We start from the raw sequence: 21,238 nt of genomic DNA on the forward strand, positions 1-21,238 counted from the left end.
TACTGGCCCGATATTGGTCCTGTCTTCTTGCCAATACTGGCCCAATATGAATGCCGAACACTGGTGAACAAACGGGCCAATATTGGGCTGTTATAAAATACAAAAATGAGACAATACTGGACCAATTGTCAATATCGAGTATCGGCTATAAAGGTTGGGCCATTGTTGGCCTAGTAGTATTACTGGAAGTCTGTCGGCAATTCCTACATGGGTATTTTCAACATTGTCTCAAGTCGCGATCGATTTATTCAACTGCAAACTGAGACACGTCTGTGACAACGGTGTGGAACAGACTCGCAGTTTCGCGACGCGCGTCGCATTGTTCGTTGTGACACTTAATCTTCTTTCATTCTTGTAGATAGTTTTTTGCTATCCCTTCGAGACCGGTCTGTTGGCGCGGTTCAAATTTACATTTTACTTGACCGATTACCGCCGTTTGAGTTACACCGTCTGTATATAATTTTTGCACAAGCAATTACGATTTCTCCTCTTACGAATTCCACTTTGTAGTAGAAAAAAAATTTGGTCTCTCTCGTATGTTTGTGCGTGCACACGCGATATCACGATAAACAAGATATATCCGAGTATCTTAACTTATCCACAAACGTGTGGAGAAAAGCACAGAAGAAGAATATACTAAAAATTCCGTCCAGAATTTATTTCTTTCGAGATAGCATCAAATGCGCGCACGTGTGACTTTCACGATGCGACGCGAATTTATCGTCGGAGAAATAAGGGATAGCCATTGTTAGCAACAATGAAATAAATAACGATTCTCAAGAATACACACAAAAAAAAATCCGGTAACTACAAATATATATAAATTTCTGATGTTGCAATTTGTCCGAAATATTTGTTTTCTGTCGTTGTTGAATTTAAATTGCGCTCACAAGTGCTCATAGAGAGATCGTAAATATCTCTCTCCCGCACGGAGAAGATAGGTGTTCTCTATTTATTAAGTGATTTCTTTTTGTGAGTATTGTCAAGCTTATCTTATGTTAAGTGATAAGTGTACGCGCGGTGTATTTCGTAGATCGTGTCATATTACTCGACATATATGCGCTCACCAAACGAGGATTGCACGATGATTGCAGCTCTAAAGCGATAATAGTCATTAGCGTCATATTTATCAACTCGACCGAGTCGCGCGTTCCTCTCGTTCGCTCAGCTCGTGCAACGAGATTATATACGAAAGCTAATTTCTCCGGGCTCGTAAGTTCCGTTTCTAATAAACGAGCGACCTCGACTTCTCGAAGTCGACTTTCTTGTAGCAAGAGAGGAGTTAACTCTTCTTCGGGGCTTCTCTTCTTTTTTTACCTATATAGTTCTTTTTCTGCTCCGACTTGTTAGAACGCGGAATGTGTTGCCCGCGGTCAGGGCTCGCAGTGACTCCTTAATCGGATATATGAACGAAACACACGCATCATCGTCAAGATCGCTTGCATGAGTAATTACCTTATCCATTCTTGGCGATCGCACACGATGCCGCGAGCAATTCGACACCGCCGGGCAAGAACGTGCGAAATTATGTTCGAGTGATGAATGCTGCTGAAAGTTTTTCATTGGAATATTACAGTAGCGAGAAAAACAAGAAATAGTTTTCGTGGAAAACGTAATAAAATATATGTTTCATTGTGTTCGCGCAAATCATATTTTTATATATTTATTCTTAAATAGTTTGAAGGCTTAACATTTTAATCAAAACTTGCTTTTATATATGATTTAATGTCTTTTGCCGTAGGTGCTAGTGAAAATTTGCTCGGCTTGTTGAGTAAGCAATTTTCATGCTAATATCCTTGTCTAATTTGTTGCTTTAAACAACACAAGCGTCTCGTTATAACAGAATTAAATTGTAATTAAAAGAGTTGAAAATCTCTTCCTATTATAAAATTTTACGCAGTTATTATTACGTAGAAGAGAAACACTAGTTGAATTTAACACAAAAAAGACAATGCTCTAAGTAAATATTAATTTAATAATTTCTGTTTTTTATTTTTCTCGATTTTACAGTTAGTAATCCGTATGTAGATTAAAATTATGCACGTTGGAATTATTTATAAATACAATTGTATAAATACGAATATTTGATGTGGACCTTAGCACGGTACAAAATGAAGTAAATATTTTTCAAACGAAACTACGAGTGATCAAACGGGATTCCAAAAAAAAAACGTCAAGCAAGAATGACGACCGCACTCAATGAGATGAAAAAGCTAAGCGATCTAAATTACGAACGTAATAAAGAACTGGATAATCTCGATACATCCATGATCTCCCGTCGTCAGTGCAAGCGAGTCCGAACTAGACGAGAGAGACGATGCATTAAAAGTAGATCTGCGCGCGCGGACATTAAGATTTTACGCGCACGCAAAGTGGATATTTGCACCTCGTATCGCACATTCTGTCACCGTCGTAGACGCACGGCGGAATGCGGGTAATGGAAAACGCACATTAATCTTCCCTAATTTTCCTGGGCCGTACTAGGCGCACTCACTAATTTCGCTTTGTCATCGCGATAATGACGATTAACGACCTCGGCAGACCCTCGCGTTTCGTTGAGCATTTCAGCGTTAAGTCCTCAACACGTCGAGACAGTCGTACAAATGACATTTAATAGTGAGACATTGTTGAGAAATATAAATAGAACAGTATATTCAGTTACTCTCGCTCACGTTTCGTATTAAATTTTAATCAAAGTTAAATTGTGTTTATTCAAGCTTGTGAGATATATGGATGTAACAATCGCGAAGATTTGTTTCCACTCAACTCGTTTTCGTGATGTTATTTTACAAAGGAATTTGAATTCATTTCATGCAATAATCTTTTCATGCAATGCAAGAAGTTACAGTGCGTACGTGATATCCCAAACGTGATACCTATTCGGCAGAAGTTAACGGTTGTTACGAATTTTGCAGTGAATATGCAACGTGCACGCGCCGATCGTAAATTTCGCAGTACCGGTTTCCTTAATCTTTAGTGTCTCACGGCGAAGTGGACCAAGAAAAGTAGACTACCGCAGCCATTAAGCGTTTCCGGTCCTCACACATGATGATCGTAAATTTTGCGCCATCAGGTTTCCCTGATCAGAAAGACAGAACAGGACAGGCAAAGTGCAAGAGAGAACAAACCCGCAAACGCGTATCTCGATACTTTCTTTATTGATATAGGATGAGGCGAGTATAGATAGATACGATGGAAGGGAACTTTCATTCGCCGGCAATTCTTCTCGGCGTCGTGCACAAAGCCGTACGTCATGTCGAGCCATTTAATGGCCTTTTAATACTACCTTACGAGCGCGGCGATTTCCCCACCCGCACAGAGTTTCTTCCACGGCTGGCTGGACGTCGCCTTTGAATAAGGCAGCCGACGGGGACGCACCTTCTTGCAAAGAGATGCGCTTGCTGTTGCGAACGTAGCGCTCGGAGATTCCTGAGGGTCAGTGTCATCGGTCGAAACGTGGCTCGTAAACCGAAGGCGAATTCCCGACGCGAAGGTAAGAGTGCGCGCGCGCGACTTTGATCGTTCAGCGGCCGCGGAACAGATTCTCTCCTTCGCTCGTGAGGAACAGCTAGCGGTTACGCGCCGCTGCGCGTATCTCCCCGCTAGATCTTCTTTGTTGCTTCGATCACGCACCCATGACTATACTCATGGATATATACGCGGATGTGTTTACGACAAAGTGGTCGAGATAAGCCATGATCCTTAACGATCTTACGACGCCCGAGAGTTCAGTTTAACGTCCGAGGACTAAACGTTCATCGTCTCAGTGTAACTTTTGTTAGTATAATCAAGCTGATGCACGATATTGCAGTTCTTTATTAACATTTTTCCGTGGTCTCTCAGACGTCTACTCTATAAGATAATGTTGGGTACATCGTTACGGGGGATAGAATGTGGGATAATTTATCCTCTATTTCATTAAAGACAACTATTATGCTGCAAATAATGCTGCGATAAAAATAATTTTTTTTCTGTCTTATTTTTTTCACTTCTGTGTCTACTAAGCATGAATAAATAAATTTTTTGCTAAAAGATGACGTAATTTATTATTTAATTCGTGTTGCTGCTATTGATGGTTTCGACGGAGTTCTTCCTCCTCTTGATAACCTTTGTGCTGCTACATTTGGCCAAAAACTTCATTTCTTCTATAATTTGTTTTTTGTAGGTCACCTGTGATGCAAAAACACAGCGATGTCTATGACTTTAGAACGTTGTTAATATATGAATATGGCATATTTTATGTTTATTATTAAATATTACGTTATTATCGATTGCAAGATTTCGAATATTCCATAGAAACGACCATCCCGCGACAAGCCAGGACAACATAACGCCGCTTATCATAATTAAAAACACTCCGCTAACATCTTCGAAATTCAATGGTTGAACTTGAACTGTTACTTTATCCTATAAACATTTAATTTTTAATGGTATATCACTTTACCAAGCATCGGTAATAACTATCAGCATGCAACTCAAACCCTAAAAGTTTTAATCAAAATTAAATAACAATTACTTCGCATGTTTCTTCTGTTCGCTTTTCCTTCCACCATTTAGTCTGCAATTTATTGATGATACCGATTTCCTTCAGTTTTAGTACAGCGCCGCTGAGATCTACGCGATAGGGAGCGTCTGCGTTACGGAAAGATTTTATTTAAATACTCTAAGATTGATTTTAAACATTTTTTTTTTTTAGATCTTTCAAACAATAATGATAATAAAAAAGTATACGCAACATTTATTAAATATCAGGAAACATTTGTGGATGGCGACAGAAATACTTTAGTTTCAATTATTGCTATATTGCAAACTAAAGAATTTTTACCGACCTTTTCTCATTGCTATCCCGTAACTCTTAGAATCCAAAAGTCCACCGATCTGGGTTAAATTACACTTTCTCTGCGTGATGTACTCGATTGACGTGGACTCCATGAAATACGCGTAATTTTCGTGTTGCACCTTCCACACACCTTCCTCGTTCTTTTCTATGAGCACCTCGTCAGCATGATCCTTCATATAATTATACATAATCTCGTACGGTTTATACGTGGAACCCTGCAAAACAAGATCGACCGCGTTCTGACCGCCTACGCGCTTCCATAAATAGAGTAACGCGAAATTTCATCGCCAGCTAGTAGATACGCGCTATCATAATCAATAGACGTCGGCTATCTTCTCTTTTATTAATTTTCTCTCACTTTCGGATTATGTTACTCACTTGAAAAAACGAGAGCGTCGAGCCTTTCTTTTTTGCGCCGTATTTGATTTTTGTTTGATAGGCCAATTCTTCCGCCACTTTGAAAGGCCAGACAACGGATTTCGTAGATAACGCGGCTGCTAAATTGGCGATGTAAGTTGATCCGATGATAAGATTGAAAAACCACCATACAACAGTCAGAGTTCTCGTTGAAGTTCCGCTAAAATACAAATTATCTATAGTAGCTTTATTCCACAACCATAGCTAGTATATAAACGCGTGTGCAAGCAAATTGCTTTGCAGCGATACGAAACTTCGTTGCTGCGTGTGATTTCATGCAAGATAAATATCTTCAAACCACTCCCTACAAGTTTTACGAAGCGAGAAGATCAACTCACACGGGTGCAAATTCTGTAGAACCCTTCAGTAAGGCACCAATCACGAAGAACGGAGTGTCCATCACGGTGAAGGGTGTTTCTAATACTTCCGGCTCTTTGATACAAGGATATGGGTTTGTCCATTCTATAGGACAAAGTTTTCCTATCACGAATAATAATATCGACACGACGATGTACGCTGCGATCAGATATGTCCAAACGTCATTCGAAAACGGCCCTAAGAAGGACAACAAGCTAGGTGGTGCGATCGTTGGTTTTCTGTAAAGAACGCTTATTCCTGAAATATTGTTTGATTCAAGTAAGTTCTAAAATGATACGAATGTATGTTTACTATATACAGTATCGCGGCAATAATGTGTGCGTGTGTGCAGTACATTTTACCTAGATTCATAAACGGGCTCGTAAAATCCACTGCGTTACCTCTTTGTGCTGTGATTGTCAGATCCGTAATCGCTAAATCTGCTTCCTTTAAAATCAAATAAAGAAAAGATTCTTTTGTTTATATTTAAATAGCTATTTTTATGACAAAATTGTCGAATTTGAATCGTTGTTTATACAACCATGGAAAAGTGATGAAGATATTTCTGGTAATTATATAATCAAATCCATATAGTTTATATAATCAACTGTGTAAGCTATATTGCGTATATAAAAATAAATAAAATTTTAAGTTTTGTGAAAGATTAATTTATTAAATTAATTTATTAGATTAAGCTTAATATTATTTAGTAACACGTTAATTCTTTATATTAGCGCTGCCGGATTTTAATCAACAAAATACTCGAAAAACTGTTAGGTTGTACCGACGTATCAGAAAATATATATATGAAGAGGCACCTGCTTTACCGATATACAAGAACGATTTGACGGTAATTTTACATCGTGAGCACGATGCAAGGTAGCAGCACTACTCGCGAAACAAAGCTAGATTGCAAGTTCATTGTGCTAACATTTATTTTAATGCAAAATAAAAACAAAAAACAAAAAAAAAACGCAAAAAAATACCTCAGCCGCACTTACACGAGCTATTATTTTTCCCAGCATGCCGTTCCATTGACCGGTTGTTTGATTAAGTTCTCCGTAAACATTGTCTGTCTGAACTTCAAAGGTATAATTAAATCCCAGTATCTTGCTCATCTCGTGAATTATATCAATGGCGAAGCCTTCATATCGAGCATTTCCAGTCATTATCGATGATGATTCTGTGAGCATTCCATATGGGTTTGTCTAAAATTGAGAGATCGCAGTTTTTTATTTTATTTTTATAAAGTAACTTACACTTTACTAAGTAATGAAAAAATATTTAATCTATAAATAACATGTTCTTAGCTTGTTTATTAATTAACTAAATATTTTAATACGATTCTTGTAGTTAGTTACATTTGGAACGTACTAACGATATCAGAACAATAAAATGTTTGTTGCTTAAATTCTTTTCAACACCCTTCATTGTACGAACTCTATTTTTCAATATCCATTCGATACCGTTATCGGTTTTCCACGTTCCGATTTTTTCCAACCCTTGTTTTCCCAGAGTTAAAATGTCCACTTGAAATTCAGTCCGAAATCCAGCTGTATCGAATTTTATCATGCCGCTCAATCCGTATATTTGTTCCTAAGGATAAATAATATATCACATAGTGATATATTATTACAAGTTTGTATGTTTTATCGTCCACATGTCAGTAAAGTTGTTCCATTAAAGTTGTGTACACACACACACAATTTGAGTATAATTTAAACGTATATATATCCAAGTACACTGATGCAAATAAACGCACGTACGTTTCGTATGTAATTACTCAAACTGTAGCCGTGTCTCCAAGTTTCCGTACGGTTGCAAAATAGTTTCTTAAGGTTTCCCTTGACGCTGTCGCGCAACCGTGCATAACCGCTTGCGAAAAGTTGCACTGCGTCGTAAGCGAGCGCCGCTTCCGTCTTTAAATGAGAACCGTTTGCCAACTTCCAATTAAGAGACTTCAAGATATGCCGAACGATCGGACTTTCCGGATCGACTAATCGTACACCGGTTATATCTACTCCGGAATATTTGTACGCTTCTAAATCTAGAGTCTGTAGGTCCTAAATATATTATACAAATGTGTACATACAAATGTAATAGAATAAATCAAATAAATTAAATTTAGAACAGATTCTGCACGCTAGAAGTATATAGGTAATATATTTTTATTGTAAAATATGTAATGTTTGTAATAAATGTTTTGTAATAAAAGAAGTGTTCGAAATTATATTAGGAAGTTCAATCTTACCAAAGAAGCAACGATTACTTTATGTTTTTCTGACATTAATCCGACTTGTAGCGCTTGTTCCAGAACAGAAGCAAGATTATCGTATGAACAATCGATTATAATATTTCTGTATCCGTAGTGCTTGACTTCTTTCATGGCGTGCCTGTAACTCCGTCTTTTAATTTCTGGATTATTTGTATCTTTAGCGAAAGTTTTCGCACGCTAGAGTGCAAGAGTGACGTTTATTTTGCGCCGAGAGACTGTCGTGGTGTTATAAATTATCGTGACCTTTTTCGACATTTACGACAGGACTAAATAAACGGCACGAATGTGTAATAACTTTGTTTGACAAACGTCGCTCGTGCACGCAAACCCACTCGAGGTACGACCTATTTATATGATTCGTGCGTGCATACCTAAAATTCGGTCCACCACCTAAATGAAACACCATCACGGAAATAGTAGTCACATTTGGTAACTTGAGCAGGCGATTCATGCGAATTAAAGCGTCAGTGTTGTCATACAATATCGCGTATTCTTTCCATTTGTACTCTTGTATCAAATCATGAAAAACCTAATCAATTGCAAAAATCAATTAAACTTCGAATTCCGCTCAGAACTTTTTAAAAGTAGCAAAAATTTTGACCAAGTAGATTAATTGCGTGGCTCGAATTATTGATCGCGTTGTAGGGTCAACAATTGTTTCATTTTAAGAAATATAAATAAGTACCGTGGAAAGCGCCTCGGGATACGGATATAGATTTATAATCTTTCCACGTTTCGGCTCGGAATCCCATCTGGCAGCAATATAGGGTATGTCCAAAGTGTCGCACATACTTTGAACGTGGATTGCTGTCAATTTGTTTTGCGGACCGAATATCCCGGCTATTCCGTTGCTTACCAATTCGCACGCTGCACGCAACGTACAAAATTTTACAAAACATATAGTCTCGCAACATGTTTCTCATATGCATTAATTGCAAGCAAATCATGATAAATCGTTGAAGTATCTCACTTAGTTAGTAAACTGTACATACATACCTATCTGTGACACCTGGAAAGAATTCTTGCTGATTTTTTCGCTTTTAGGAATCAGCAATACGCTCGTTGCGTGCTTGGAACCGGCGATATTTTTGTTGATTGCTTCTATAGATATCTCAAATGCTTGCTGTATCACTTCATCGCTGTCGAACAGACCTCCTATCGATCGTTCAATTTTATTCACGTTGAATTGTTATCGATATTTCGCTGTTATACAATATTCGATCTTTTGCGAAATGCGAGACGGGCTTACCGATAAGAATTCTTCTCGGAAATCCCAGAATATTTGGCATAAATGCAATAGTGACGTACAGCAGCAGCATTTCGCGATTAATCTAAAGGAATAGTTTTAATAGCAAATGCAACTGGCAAATGGTATTTTGCATTGAACAAACCTAGTTTGTTTATCTTTTTAAAAATAAACAGTAAAATTTAATTCGTGCTTGCTTGTATGTATGTGTGTATTTGTTGTTGTTATTGCATTAGTACTATTGCACCGCATATTTTAAACGTGGCAGCATACGTGCGTACGCACACATAGCCAGTGCGTGATATATTTAGATTTCGCGGCTCATCGTGCCAACGCACTCTAAAACAGCTTCTCTTAGTCTATTTGCTATAAAACTAACTGTCGAATGGTTCACTGACAGTTCTGAGAGCTGTCAGTGTAGCATATAGATTTGTTTTTGAGTAGATTTTCTGAAACTTCTCAAGAAAAATAGAAAGTAAATATATTTACATATTATTTTTAAGATAATTTTGAATTTTATCTACAATTTAATTTTTTCTTGGCAATATATTAGAAACATAATTTTTATAATACACATTTCATAAATACACATTATATTTGTAGGATTTGAAGAAAGAATATTTTGTAATAAATTTTTTATTTCTCAAATTAAAATTTCTTTTATCCTATAGTAATATCTATATCTCGAGAAAAGATAATACTTGATTGAGTGCTTGGGAAAGTGTTTTAAACTTTTTTTCCAACAAGAGTTGAACATAACACAAAATATCTCTTAAAATTGTTGTATGTTAAAGTAAAACGCGAATGCAAAACTGTCAAGTACAACTTTTCTTTTAATAAGAAAAAAGTCGGTTTTAAAAATAAAAACATATTCATAAATTGAGTTAAAAAGCCGATACGAGCAGTAAATACAAGTTGGTCGTGTATGAGATACAGTCTTTATTAAATAAACAGACGTTTCGGTCACAGGTTTAGACCTTCTTCAGTGTATAAATGTAATCTGACAATAAATTAATCGAGATGAGCGAAAATCATACTTGAATGGATAAAAACATTACAAAAAATATAAAAAATATAAAAAATTATACGTACTTTAATTAGAGAACACGCGAGCAAACAGCATCCATGACAAAGTTGGAAAATTGTGTGAGAAAATATGATTAAGAGATACTGTGTACTGGCGCGTAATCCTTACGTGGTACAAATATATACAAAACTCCTCACCAACAAAACAACTCAAGGCATGTGATGTCAATAACCTACAAGAGACAAATATTTATTTGAACATATGTTAAAGTAACGAACTATCTTTTTGATTTGAACAGATCTAAGAAAAAGAAATAAGGTTTAAGCTTATCAGTATCTGACTTTACATTAATTGGATTGTCTTGTAATTGAATGTGGAGCATTTCAGAAATAGATCTCTTGTAAAAAAATTTTTCAGTGTCTAATATTTTCACATCATTCCAAATAAAATCATGATTATTCTCTAAGCGATGTTCAGTGACAACAGACATAACATTGGAATTTCTATTAATCTGGTTTTTATGCTCACTAATTCTAGTTTTTAATTTTCTCTTCGTCTGTCCTACGTAAGAATCTCATACACGACCAACTTGTATTTACTGCTCGTATCGGCCTTTTAACTCAATTTATGATCTATTTCACGAGCGATTTATTGATTAAAACCATATTAATGTTTCGGAACTAAGTACACGATTACAACATCTTTCCATCTATAGCTAAAAAAAATATTGATAATACTCGTACTCTTTACTATAGCTTATTCAGATTCAGATCTGTTCACGTTGATTGATGGTATGAGATCACTCGCGCGGTAAATTGAATTTTATTAAGCAACATTAGAATCACTCGGAGAGAAACTTTTCAACGCGAAGTAAACGTATTGAGAACTTAAATAAACCACGAATCACTATTAAAGCCAGCAGCTATACTATCATCACTCGTTGACTATTTCGACTACGAGAAGTAGGTAATAGAGCCTTCTACCGCGCTGTCCTGCTCTTTTGCGCATGATCATCGTGCTTATTTCAGGAGAAAGACTTGTTTTCTTATCGCTCCGAATAATCGTGTCGCACGATTGTTTATAGACACTTACTAGCGCGAATCAAAAGTGTCAAAAAGAAACAATTACGACATACAACATACAAGCGATAATTTATATTTTATTGCTATATTTTAGATTATAATACGAGACATTTAATATATTATACCAATATGTCACACCGCAAATTGTGAATTCAAGTCTGACAGTGTTTGACAATTGACGCGATATAGAAAATGATAGTGAAAAATAAAACAAATAAAACATTTAAAATACTTTTATTTCGCTACGAAATTACATATTATACAAGTTTTAAGTTATATAAGTTTTTACAATTTTTCTTTATTCAATACGAATATCTTATTAAGCTGCGTGTTTGAAAATTTATCCGACACAAGTATGAACAACAAAGTAGTAAATCGGTGTACGTACGATAACATCATCGTTGTTATTCAAAACTCGTTCGAACGTTATGCGTCGTCGGTTGGCGACGTTCTTATTACTGTCGGTATAAAACCGTACGGGGGAGTGCACCCTCTCGTACTGTCACTTTTGTTGGATAATCCATTTCTTCTTCGCACTGGCTTTGAGGCACTACACTGTGCGATGAATTTGAGTTCGTCTATTAATTCTTCTTTAAACGACACCTAAAAAAAAATTAGAAATAAACAGTTAAATACTTGACTATAAAAATACATATATACTATATAAATACCATTGTATAAGAATCAGCACTGCTGCGCGTTTTAATGAGAAACAGAATAATACGATGCGATAAATAAGAACAGTTCGCTTACGTTTTCTCGAATCGACGTGTGGGCAATTTCCCAAAGTAACTCAATTACGGTGTATACAGTGGACAGAGCAACGCCTACCATGAGCACTAAAAATACGCCGCCAACATTATCGAGATTTAATTCTTCTGCTGAACCAGCTCCACCATTTTCCTGTACAACGAGAATGAATAAATTTTAACGTAACGTGTGTTGTATATGCAATTTGTATTTTATAAAAAAAAATAACATCTTTAATCATTTGTATTTTATGAAATTTGTATTTTATAAAATACAAATTTTTATTTTATAATTTGTAATTTATAAAAAAAATAACGGATGCACTCTCGAAAAGCGATTACCTCCGATTTGTCTAATTTTTGGCATAAATACTTATTTTACCTAGTAAATAAGATTCCGAAATAGATTTCTGGCGCAAACCCCTTTTCTTCGTTATCAGTCAAATCGGAGGTAATCGCTTTTTGGAAGTTTATTCAAGATAACATCTTTTGCTTACTCGACACCTTCCACCACCGCGTTTTTCTGTCCACCATTTCTTTTTGAGTTCAGTGATTAAACCTGCCTCTGATAGCTTCAAAATTGCACTGTTCAAATTGTGTCTGTATGGCGAATCTATAAATAAACAGAAGGGATTATTCTGAGTCGAAAAATCCTATATCATTTTGCAATAATTAACGAGATGTTAATTAATAAAAATCCCCGAATAAGCGTGCACCCACATCTTTATTAATTAACATCTGGTTAATTATTGTGAATCTTGCAAAGTGGTATAGAACTTTTCGACTCAAAATAACTCTTTCTATCTGTCTACGAGCGATGTTCCGGCAATTACCAGATACCAGTATGTAACAATAATGCAAAATATCATTTCTATAAAATAATATTTTTAGTACAATTAAGTTTTGATTATATAACTCACGTTTTTTCATAGCGATGCCATACCCTTTTTCGTCTAACAAGCCGCCTATCTGGGTTACATTGCATTCGCGTTCCATTATGTATCTGTATAAAAAACAAATACTCACTATACATGTAATGATAACTATAAAAAACAATACGTGTTACGCATTACGTGATATGTACTCGATTGAACTGGACTCCATCAAAAACGCATACTCTTCTTGTTTGACTTTTTCCACAGCTTTTACATTGCTTTCCGGTAAAACATCCTTCGCATTTTCCATCATGGTATCATACATCTCCTTATATACCGAGTAGTTGCTTTCCTTGGAAGTCGCAAAATTCTTTCAAAAAACTGAGTTAGAATGTAGCTCTCATACTTATCGTGTATATTTTCTATAGTAGTAAGCATCTATGCGGATTAGTAAGCGAGTTTTCAAAAATATGTCTTTGTATGCATTTTGAGCGATGTAACGGAAATATATCGGAAAAATATATTGTGGAAAAATATATGGGAAAATTACCACTTCTCAAAACTAGTTTGTTATTTACGGACAAGTTGTAACAATAATAATATGCAGAAGATTAAAAAACTCAGAGTGCAACTTCAAGTTCACCAAAGTGTTAGCAAATGTCAGATTAACGAACGTAACTGTTTCGCTAATATACTAGTTTGCTTCTTGAATTTATTAAGTAATTATTTAACTAGTTGTGTTTCGTGCGGAATTAATCGCATGTGTCAATGGAAAAAAAAGAAAAAACTGACTGTTTTGTTCTAAGAATTGCAATTATGCTGAAAATATTTTTAAAAATTGTAAGCAGAACAGAATGTAAGTAAGTGAAAACAAATTAACAATATCATGTGTATAATCGTAAAAACTACACTAATGTACTTGTGTGGGATTACTTAAAGTTTATCTTACATCTGAAAATATTTGTACATGCTATAAGAATAGCAAATACGTGAATGTCCTGAAAAATCTACCTAAAATCTACCTAAAATCTATTACGCACGCATTTTTGTTTATTAGAGATGTTGTACATAGAGAATTGTTTTATTCAATAGTCGTAAAATTTTGAATTTAGTTAAAAAACATAAAAAATTCAGTTTACGTATAAAAATATATCTAAAACTTTTCTATTAAAAAATTCTAAAAGTAAAACATTTTCATCAAGTAATAACTTATTGGTATAAATTTGTTGTAGAGAAATATATTTCAACAAAAATTGAAAAAACAGACAAGAAAAGATAGCTTACTTTAAAGAAATTGAGCGTCGATCCTTTCAATTTTGCGCCATACTTGATCGTTTTTTTTTTGGCTAACTCGTCTACGCTGTCAAACGGCGAAGTTACCGTTTCGACAGTCAGAAAAGCTGCCAAATTAGCAGTGTACGAACTAACCATTATGAGGCAGAAGAACCACCATGATCCAGCAACCATGCGCGTAGAGATACCTCTAAAATTCAAGTTTGAAGTTTAGATAAAAATCGCTTTTTTATAAATTTATGTGCAAAAACGAAAGTTTCTTAAGATATTACCCTCGATTGTTTTCTAATTTTCAGTTTTACTTTAAACTTCTACACAATGTTTAAAAACTTGATCTATGAACCCCTGAACTTTTTCAGATTTTTTTACCGTACAGTTTTTGAGAAAATCGAAAACGAATTTCGCATGATTTAACATGGAAGTGATAGAGAGAATGAGGAAATCACGCGCATTTACCTAAATATCTAGAGTTCAAATTTTCAGATTTGGCTAAAAATATTACTACAGCTTCTTTAAACTATAAAGAAAATATGTGTGTAAAATCAGACGCCTGTACCGTACAGTTTTTCAGTAATAATTAAAATAACACAGAAAACGAGCGATTTTATGATTAGTATGAGAAAGAGCGACGTTACCATTTCTTCAATTGGAGTGAGATAGAACTATCTCCGCTCTCCCGCGCCCGCAGGGACGTGAGGGTAATACCTTAAGATGAGAGAAATATTTCGTACATAGGTGCTATTTCACTGCCTTGTTGCATGATGCTACCTATCGCGAACCAAAAAGAGTTCTTCATAGTGAATTGATTTTCGAGCGTTTCAGGATCTTCGATGCAAGGATAAGGATTATTCCATTCTTCGGGACACATTCTCCCGATAATAAAAAGCAATAGCGAAACTATGATATACGCGCCGATCAAGTAAGACCATACTTCGTTGGAAAACGGACTTAAAAAGGAAAATAAACTGGGTGCCATCTTGGTCGGCTTTCTGAAAAGAATACTGATTCCTGCAAAATTACATACATATAAGTTCGTGTATAGAATAAAACGATGTAGAGAAAAGAAGTAGTAAACAGTAACGACTCTTTCTTTAAATTGATTTAGTCATTAATTAGAAAGAAAATAATGTTTTTTGTTATTAAAAGAAGAATTGACTGTAAAAGTTTTATCATATAGTGATGGTAAATTACTAAATTAAACTCAACTTAACTAAATTCATGAACGGCATCGTAAAATCGACAGCTTCTTCTCTTTGGGAGGTTATCGTCAAATCTGTTATAGCTAGATCTGCTTCCTGAAAAAAAAGGTATTGGTTTTTCGATACTATAATATACTTTGTCGTTTCGTTGTTTGTTTCAATTGTGGCTAGAAATTTGTTAGGTGATATCAACAATACTAACATCAGCCATAATTTTTCCGAGCATACCGGACCATTTTCCAGTTATTTCATTTTTTGAGCCATAATCCGGCTCGACTTGAAACGTATAATTAAAGCCCAATATTTCGCTACAAAGCTGTATAATATCAATCGCAAACCCTTCGTAGCGATCATTGCCAATCAACGACGTCGATGATTCTTTTTCCATACCGTAAGGAGCTGTGAGTGATATCAGAACTATGAAAGTTCTGTTTTGCAAGCTCAATTCGATATCTGTCTTTTTGCCTTTTTCTGGCAACCAATCGATATTATTTCCTTTTGTACTATTCCATTCACCGATTTTTTTCAAACCGGATTCAGTTAATCTCACAATATCTAAGCGTATGTTACTGCGAAAGCCATCTCTGTCGAACTTGACGAGACCAGTCAAACCTATCGTTTCGGTCTATAAAGACGAAATTAAATTAATAATATAAAATTTAAATAAATTAATAATATAAAAAAAAAAAAAAAAAAAAAAAAAAAAAAGTAAGATTTTTTTCTGTATAGCAGAAGAACAAATNGTCAAACCTATCGTTTCGGTCTATAAAGACGAAAAAAAAATAAAAATAAAATGTTTGCGTAAACCCGTAAAAAAAAAAAAAAAAAAAAAAAAAAAAAAAAAATGTAAGATTTTTTTCTGTATAGCAGAAGAACAAATTTTCTCTTATGTTCCACGGGGATTAAAAAAATCTTACCGATCGCATGAAGTTGCTCAAACTGAGCCCGTGTTCCCATCTAACACTACCGTCACACGGCAGTTTCTTGATGTCGCCTCTGGTAGCGTCTTTGAGTTGTTTGAAAGCTCTCGCAAACAGCTGCACCGCGTCGTACATGAGAGCTGGTTCAACTCGCAACTGTGAAGCATCTAGGCCCCATTCATTCTTGTGTTTCTTGAAAGTTTGATTCACTATCGGATCTTCAGGGTCAATCAGGCGCAAACCGGTGAAGTTGACGCCGGAATATTGATATGGCTCCAAGTCCAAAGTTTGCAGATCCTATCAAACGTCAAACATAACGACAAGTTTGATTTTGTCAAACTTTTTTGTCATATTCAAACATTTTAATAAAAATTTAGTTTTTTTGTTTTTACTTATAAAAAAAAGTATGTCTTACCAAAGAAGTCACGATCACTCTGTGCTTTTCAGACAATATCCCAACTTGTTGTGCTTGTTTGAGAACCTCGGCGAGTATGTCGTACGAACAATCAATAATTATGTTTTCGAGTTCCGATTCTTTGATGGCTTGCATCCCTTTCCTGTACAGAATTTTACAACAAACTGTATTTTAATTAATCAACAGTTTTTTTGTTGCATGATATTTTCTAAACTCATCTAAACGATCTCTCTTGTTCTAATTGTTACTTCTTTTAGTGTAACTTCGCACAAATAATGTAAACAAAAATACATAATTTTCTTTAAAAATATATGTATGAAGATGTAGTCTTTTGTGTTTGTATTAAAATGAATCAAGTCTGACATTTCTGAGAAAAGACTCGTGGCAATGGGATCAAAAGATCTTTGAGACAGTTACTGCGAAATTTCAAATGTTCAGTGTACCTATAGTTCGGTCCGTTACCCAAATGATACACGAACATGGAATTGCCTTGGGCGTCCCATCGTTTTAACAGAAGATGCAAGCGAATCAGACTGTCGGTATTCTCGTACAATATTGCAAACGATTTCCATTCAAAGTCCGTTACAAGTTGATCGTATATCTAAAAGTTTTGTCAATTACATTAGAATTGTGAGAACGACTTCCAACAACAAGAGAATTGAGAGAAATTAATTAACAATTAACAACTAACAATTCACAACTGATTAACAATTTTAGTTTTTGCGCTAAGCAAAGATAAAATTTTATTTGATGTATTGGAAGCTTTAGATTTACTTACTCGTGACAACGAGCTCACATGCGGGTATAAGTTTAGTCCTAACCCACGTGGGTAAGATGTGTGAGATGCAGAATCTTGTCTGACAGAGATATACGGCACTTCCATTGCTTCGCATACGCTTTGTATATAATCAGCAGTAATTTTTTCCTGAGGTCCGAAAATGCCAACTACTCCAAAACTAATCATTTCACATACTAAAATATTTCAAAGAATTTTTATAACAATAAATAAGAATATAAGGAACATATATATATATATATGATTAAATTTGTGTAAAAGTGACATTTACTAAAATGCTTTACCTTTTGATGACGCTTCAAAAGGATCATCTTCAATCTCGTTAATTTTAGATTCTAAAAACACATTCGATAGCTCCTCATTCTCATGCCTCTCCCTATTTACTGCTTTTATTGACGATTTGAACGTTCTTTGAATCTCGTCATCTTGATCGAATAGCCCCGCTGTAATTATTATATATCGACTATTGTTTGCGCATTCGTAGTTTATTCATTAGTTATGACAGTGAGAGCATTTGTCTTACCTATATGTACTTTTTTTGGAAAACCTAAAGCGTAGGTCAAAAATATCGGCAATAATACCAAAAGACGCTTGGTCACCATCTTATAGCGATCATTCTGTGTGCACAATAAGAAAACTTAAAATACATCGGTTTGCCGGGCAAGTATCTTGACAGGCGCGGGTGTGTATCTAATAAAGTCGGATGTTAACGTCGCGTACGACTTGCACACGTACGTACAGCCAAACGGAAAGATCTTGAGCGAGCACTTATCCGGCCGACGTTATATAAACTAACCGGAAGGCAACGTTACCGCCTGAAAGTCGCTCTCGGCGCGCATAAATATTTAGTCCCGTCTAAAATCAATCTTCCAATATTGAATTTAGTTATTTGCTTGATGTTTGTGCTCTTAATAAATCTGCACGCTGCGATTAAACGGTACACATCGCGGGCGACAAATATTACGTTACTTTTCCGTTTGAGTTTATTTTATATATCTTGTAGTTGAAAAAATATTAAGTCTCTCTCTTTTCCTCTTCTTCTCCTTTTCGCTCTTACAACGACCGTGCGAAGAAAATTAACGAGATATTTACGCAAGTTAATTATAATCGTATATCGTGACCGATACGAATTTTGATTTTCTTTTTTTGATCATTTCTAGCACGCGCGCGCGCACGCACGCGCGACAAAGAATTGTTTCTTGTACACAAGTTGAAAACGATCTCTTTGTCATCCGAACTTTAATTGCAGTAGATTTGTTGTAACAAAACAATATTTTTATACTTGTACTTTATATCAACTTTTGTGGGCATAGATAAAAAAAAAAAACATTGCTTAGCAAAAATAAATGTCTTCCTGGGACCGTCTTTTATTAGCTGGAGACGATTAATGTCTGCGTGTTTCTAGCAGCATTGCATGCATTCAGAATTCGAAATTCCACGTAGTCTACTGTCGTCGTGCCAAATGTACGCACAGTCTGGCGTATTCTTTTTCATTCATTCATACTAAGTATGCATTCACGCCTATTTATTTCTCACGCGCGAGATATTGATTTGCGATAGATATTTCAGAGAATGTCAATTTATACAGCTTTGGTATACAGATACAAACAAAAATCCTAACCTATACAGTAATGTGTGCGATTGAAAATTTTTGAACGATCTCGCGCGTGCAGACGTGAACATGGAAAACTAACGAAAATCTTAAGAGAGCACATAACGACGTAGATATATTTAGACGCCGAGCGTCGCCCGTCGCCACTGGTGCTTGTCGCGTTTGCTGTGTGACATAGATTTCGACGAAATACAATTGAAAGTTTTTTTTTTTATTTGTAAACAATTTTTCTCTAGATACAAGTATATATAATAGATACGTAATGTTTTTACCACACAGTCAAAACAATGTATTTGTTTAAACATTTTAATTTAATTGTATTGCACACTAACTTACATAATGTATTGATAGTAGTGGTAAAAATAAAATAATTAAAAAAAGACTTTATCAGGTTTGCGTGATTGTGCGTACTTCACACTCTTTCTCTCTGTTTTTGTCTCGCTTTCTCTCTCTCCTTTTTTAAAAATTGAGAGTGAGAGAAAGATTGATTAATTGATAAAGCTTTACTTTTTAAGTATTCTGAGAAAATATTCTAGAGAACGAGAGAGAGAGAGAGAGAGAGAGAGAGAGAGAGAGAGAGAAAGAAAAATTTTCTCTAAATAATTTTCTTCTAAACTTGTTAAAAAAAAACTCGTTTTACTCGAGACGTTTAACAAGATCAGTCACATTAGATGAAAAAGTAGGATAATTTTTTTATTAAAAACGATAGAACGAAAATACAGCGTAAGTTATGTGATTTTTATGGCAAAAGAAGTAGGTATGTATCAAGATTCTAAGCGAACACGTGAGCGAATAGAGAATCTTTATTCTAAAAAGATTGCAGAGAACTTGCTAAGATTCGCAAGAGCTTACCTAAAATGTAATGATGCGATTCACACTATTTAAGACAAAAGACTTTTAAGACGCGTGCTTTACTGAACGAACCTCACACTACACGCGGCTCTAAATCCGAACATCACTTCTTACGCGGCTCTTCTTGGCGGCGCATGCTCTAAACTCCCTTCCCAAGTTTTCACGCAATCCGTCCTCGCAATGAAAGACGCTAGTGCCGCAGAATATTTTCGATCTAGAATAGTGTCCAATGTACAACTCGTTTCAAGAGAAAATAAAAATATTTATAGCAGTAATAAGTAAAGTACAATTTACGCGAGATGCGTAAAACCTACATAAAAGTTTTTCTCTTATCAGACCCGTTCGGTTTTTCAGATTTCTGTATAATATAACTGTGCGATATGATATAACAAAAATTGTGTTAAAAAATAAAAATATAAAAAACTTTTGATTTGTTGCTTTAGATTTTGTGATCAGTCAATAATTATCTAATAATTATCAACAGGAAACAGGATATGACGAGGATATAATTATAACAGAGAGCGTATGATGAGAATTTACAGACGATTAATTTTATTCACGTTTAATATGATGCTTGTAGTACATTTTATATAAGAAGTAGAATCCATATATGTTCTTAACAAATTTATACGACGTATGAACGCATATTTACAGTAAATGTCTTGTGTATCTGTGAGCATACGTGTGTGTATGTATTGCGTGTTTGTACGTACGTCTCTATAATCGCTTTCAACTTGGTAAATTGTATCAAGAACGAAATCTGTGGGACGTGCAAATATAGAAGAGAAAGAAATAAAATATGTGTTGCATTTTGTTTCTGTTCTCTCTCTCTCTCTCTGTCTCTCTCTCTCTCTCTCTCTCTTTTCCTCTCTCTTATGCTCATCTTAAAATAATATCTACACAAACGATTGGGAATGTCACACATTCTTCAACATAACGTCAAACATTTATCCTCTGATTTATGAGTTCCTGGAGAGCTGCTGTTTAAAAGATGGCTCGTTTCTTTTTCTGTTTCTTTATCGAGGGAAGACTTGAAATGAATACTGCTTGGTTCACAAGGTCCGCATAAACATGTAAGGTAGATGGAACAAACAGGGAGATCAGGAATAACAATGACGTATACTCTTTGAAAAACCAATCTGGTCGTTGTCTAATAACAATCTTTTCCAATCGACGGAATATGACAGCGCGTCTCGAACGCAGCTTGCAGAATATACCATCTAGATATAATTCGATTAATTAATTCTAGTTTGCTCAAATAATATTTCATTGACCTTATGGAC

General features: G+C 35.2%; 2 protein-coding genes across 3 annotated transcripts in view; both read right to left on the bottom strand.

The window, feature by feature from the left end:
• Positions 1–3,607: 3,607 nt before the first annotated feature.
• LOC109860622 (glutamate receptor ionotropic, kainate 2-like) lies at positions 3,608–9,214 on the bottom strand. Of its 2 annotated transcripts, XM_020439852.1 has the most exons (15): positions 9,139–9,214; positions 8,886–9,044; positions 8,575–8,756; positions 8,261–8,418; positions 7,866–8,007; positions 7,381–7,677; positions 6,989–7,210; positions 6,616–6,822; positions 5,977–6,061; positions 5,596–5,872; positions 5,219–5,417; positions 4,830–5,055; positions 4,517–4,632; positions 4,261–4,407; positions 3,608–4,170 (listed from the first exon to the last, which is right to left on the bottom strand). In XM_020439852.1, exons 1-15 carry the CDS (start codon positions 9,206–9,208, stop codon positions 4,051–4,053), a joined length of 2,607 nt encoding a protein of 868 aa, XP_020295441.1. In that variant the 5' UTR covers positions 9,209–9,214; the 3' UTR covers positions 3,608–4,050. The 2 variants fall into 2 exon arrangements, with proteins under 2 accessions (XP_020295441.1, XP_020295440.1); XM_020439851.1 differs by lacking the exons at positions 8,886–9,044; positions 9,139–9,214 and having other exon boundaries at positions 3,610–4,170; positions 8,261–8,279; positions 8,575–8,734.
• Positions 9,215–11,569: 2,355 nt separating this feature from the next.
• LOC109860621 overlaps positions 11,570–21,238 on the bottom strand; it is a 68,040-nt gene continuing 58,371 nt past the window's right edge. Inside the window, exons 17-30 of the mRNA XM_020439850.1 lie at positions 17,776–17,951; positions 17,474–17,667; positions 17,139–17,296; positions 16,696–16,837; positions 16,278–16,577; positions 15,563–15,985; positions 15,367–15,456; positions 14,893–15,209; positions 14,153–14,351; positions 13,078–13,220; positions 12,914–12,996; positions 12,491–12,606; positions 11,998–12,147; positions 11,570–11,847 (exon numbers count right to left, since the gene is read on the bottom strand). Coding sequence (XP_020295439.1) covers positions 11,671–11,847; positions 11,998–12,147; positions 12,491–12,606; positions 12,914–12,996; positions 13,078–13,220; positions 14,153–14,351; positions 14,893–15,209; positions 15,367–15,456; positions 15,563–15,985; positions 16,278–16,577; positions 16,696–16,837; positions 17,139–17,296; positions 17,474–17,667; positions 17,776–17,951 — 2,668 coding nt within the window. The 3' untranslated portion in view covers positions 11,570–11,670. The remainder of the gene's footprint in view (positions 11,848–11,997; positions 12,148–12,490; positions 12,607–12,913; positions 12,997–13,077; positions 13,221–14,152; positions 14,352–14,892; positions 15,210–15,366; positions 15,457–15,562; positions 15,986–16,277; positions 16,578–16,695; positions 16,838–17,138; positions 17,297–17,473; positions 17,668–17,775; positions 17,952–21,238) is intronic.

This window comes from Pseudomyrmex gracilis, unplaced genomic scaffold (genome assembly GCF_002006095.1).
Source record: "Pseudomyrmex gracilis isolate BER0280 unplaced genomic scaffold, ASM200609v1 scaffold_427, whole genome shotgun sequence".
Lineage (NCBI taxonomy): Eukaryota > Metazoa > Arthropoda > Insecta > Hymenoptera > Formicidae > Pseudomyrmex > Pseudomyrmex gracilis.

Coding starts and splice junctions, on each gene's coding strand:
- LOC109860622 (XM_020439852.1), bottom strand. CDS start 9,208: ATGCTGCTGCTGTACGTCACTATTGCATTTATGCCAAATATTCTGGGA. Junction 8,419..8,574: donor ATCCCGAGGCGCTTTCCACG/GTACTTATTTAT, acceptor GCAATTGATTAG/GTTTTTCATGATTTGATACA. Junction 4,171..4,260: donor ATCTTGCAATCGATAATAAC/GTAATATTTAAT, acceptor TTTGCATCACAG/GTGACCTACAAAAAACAAAT.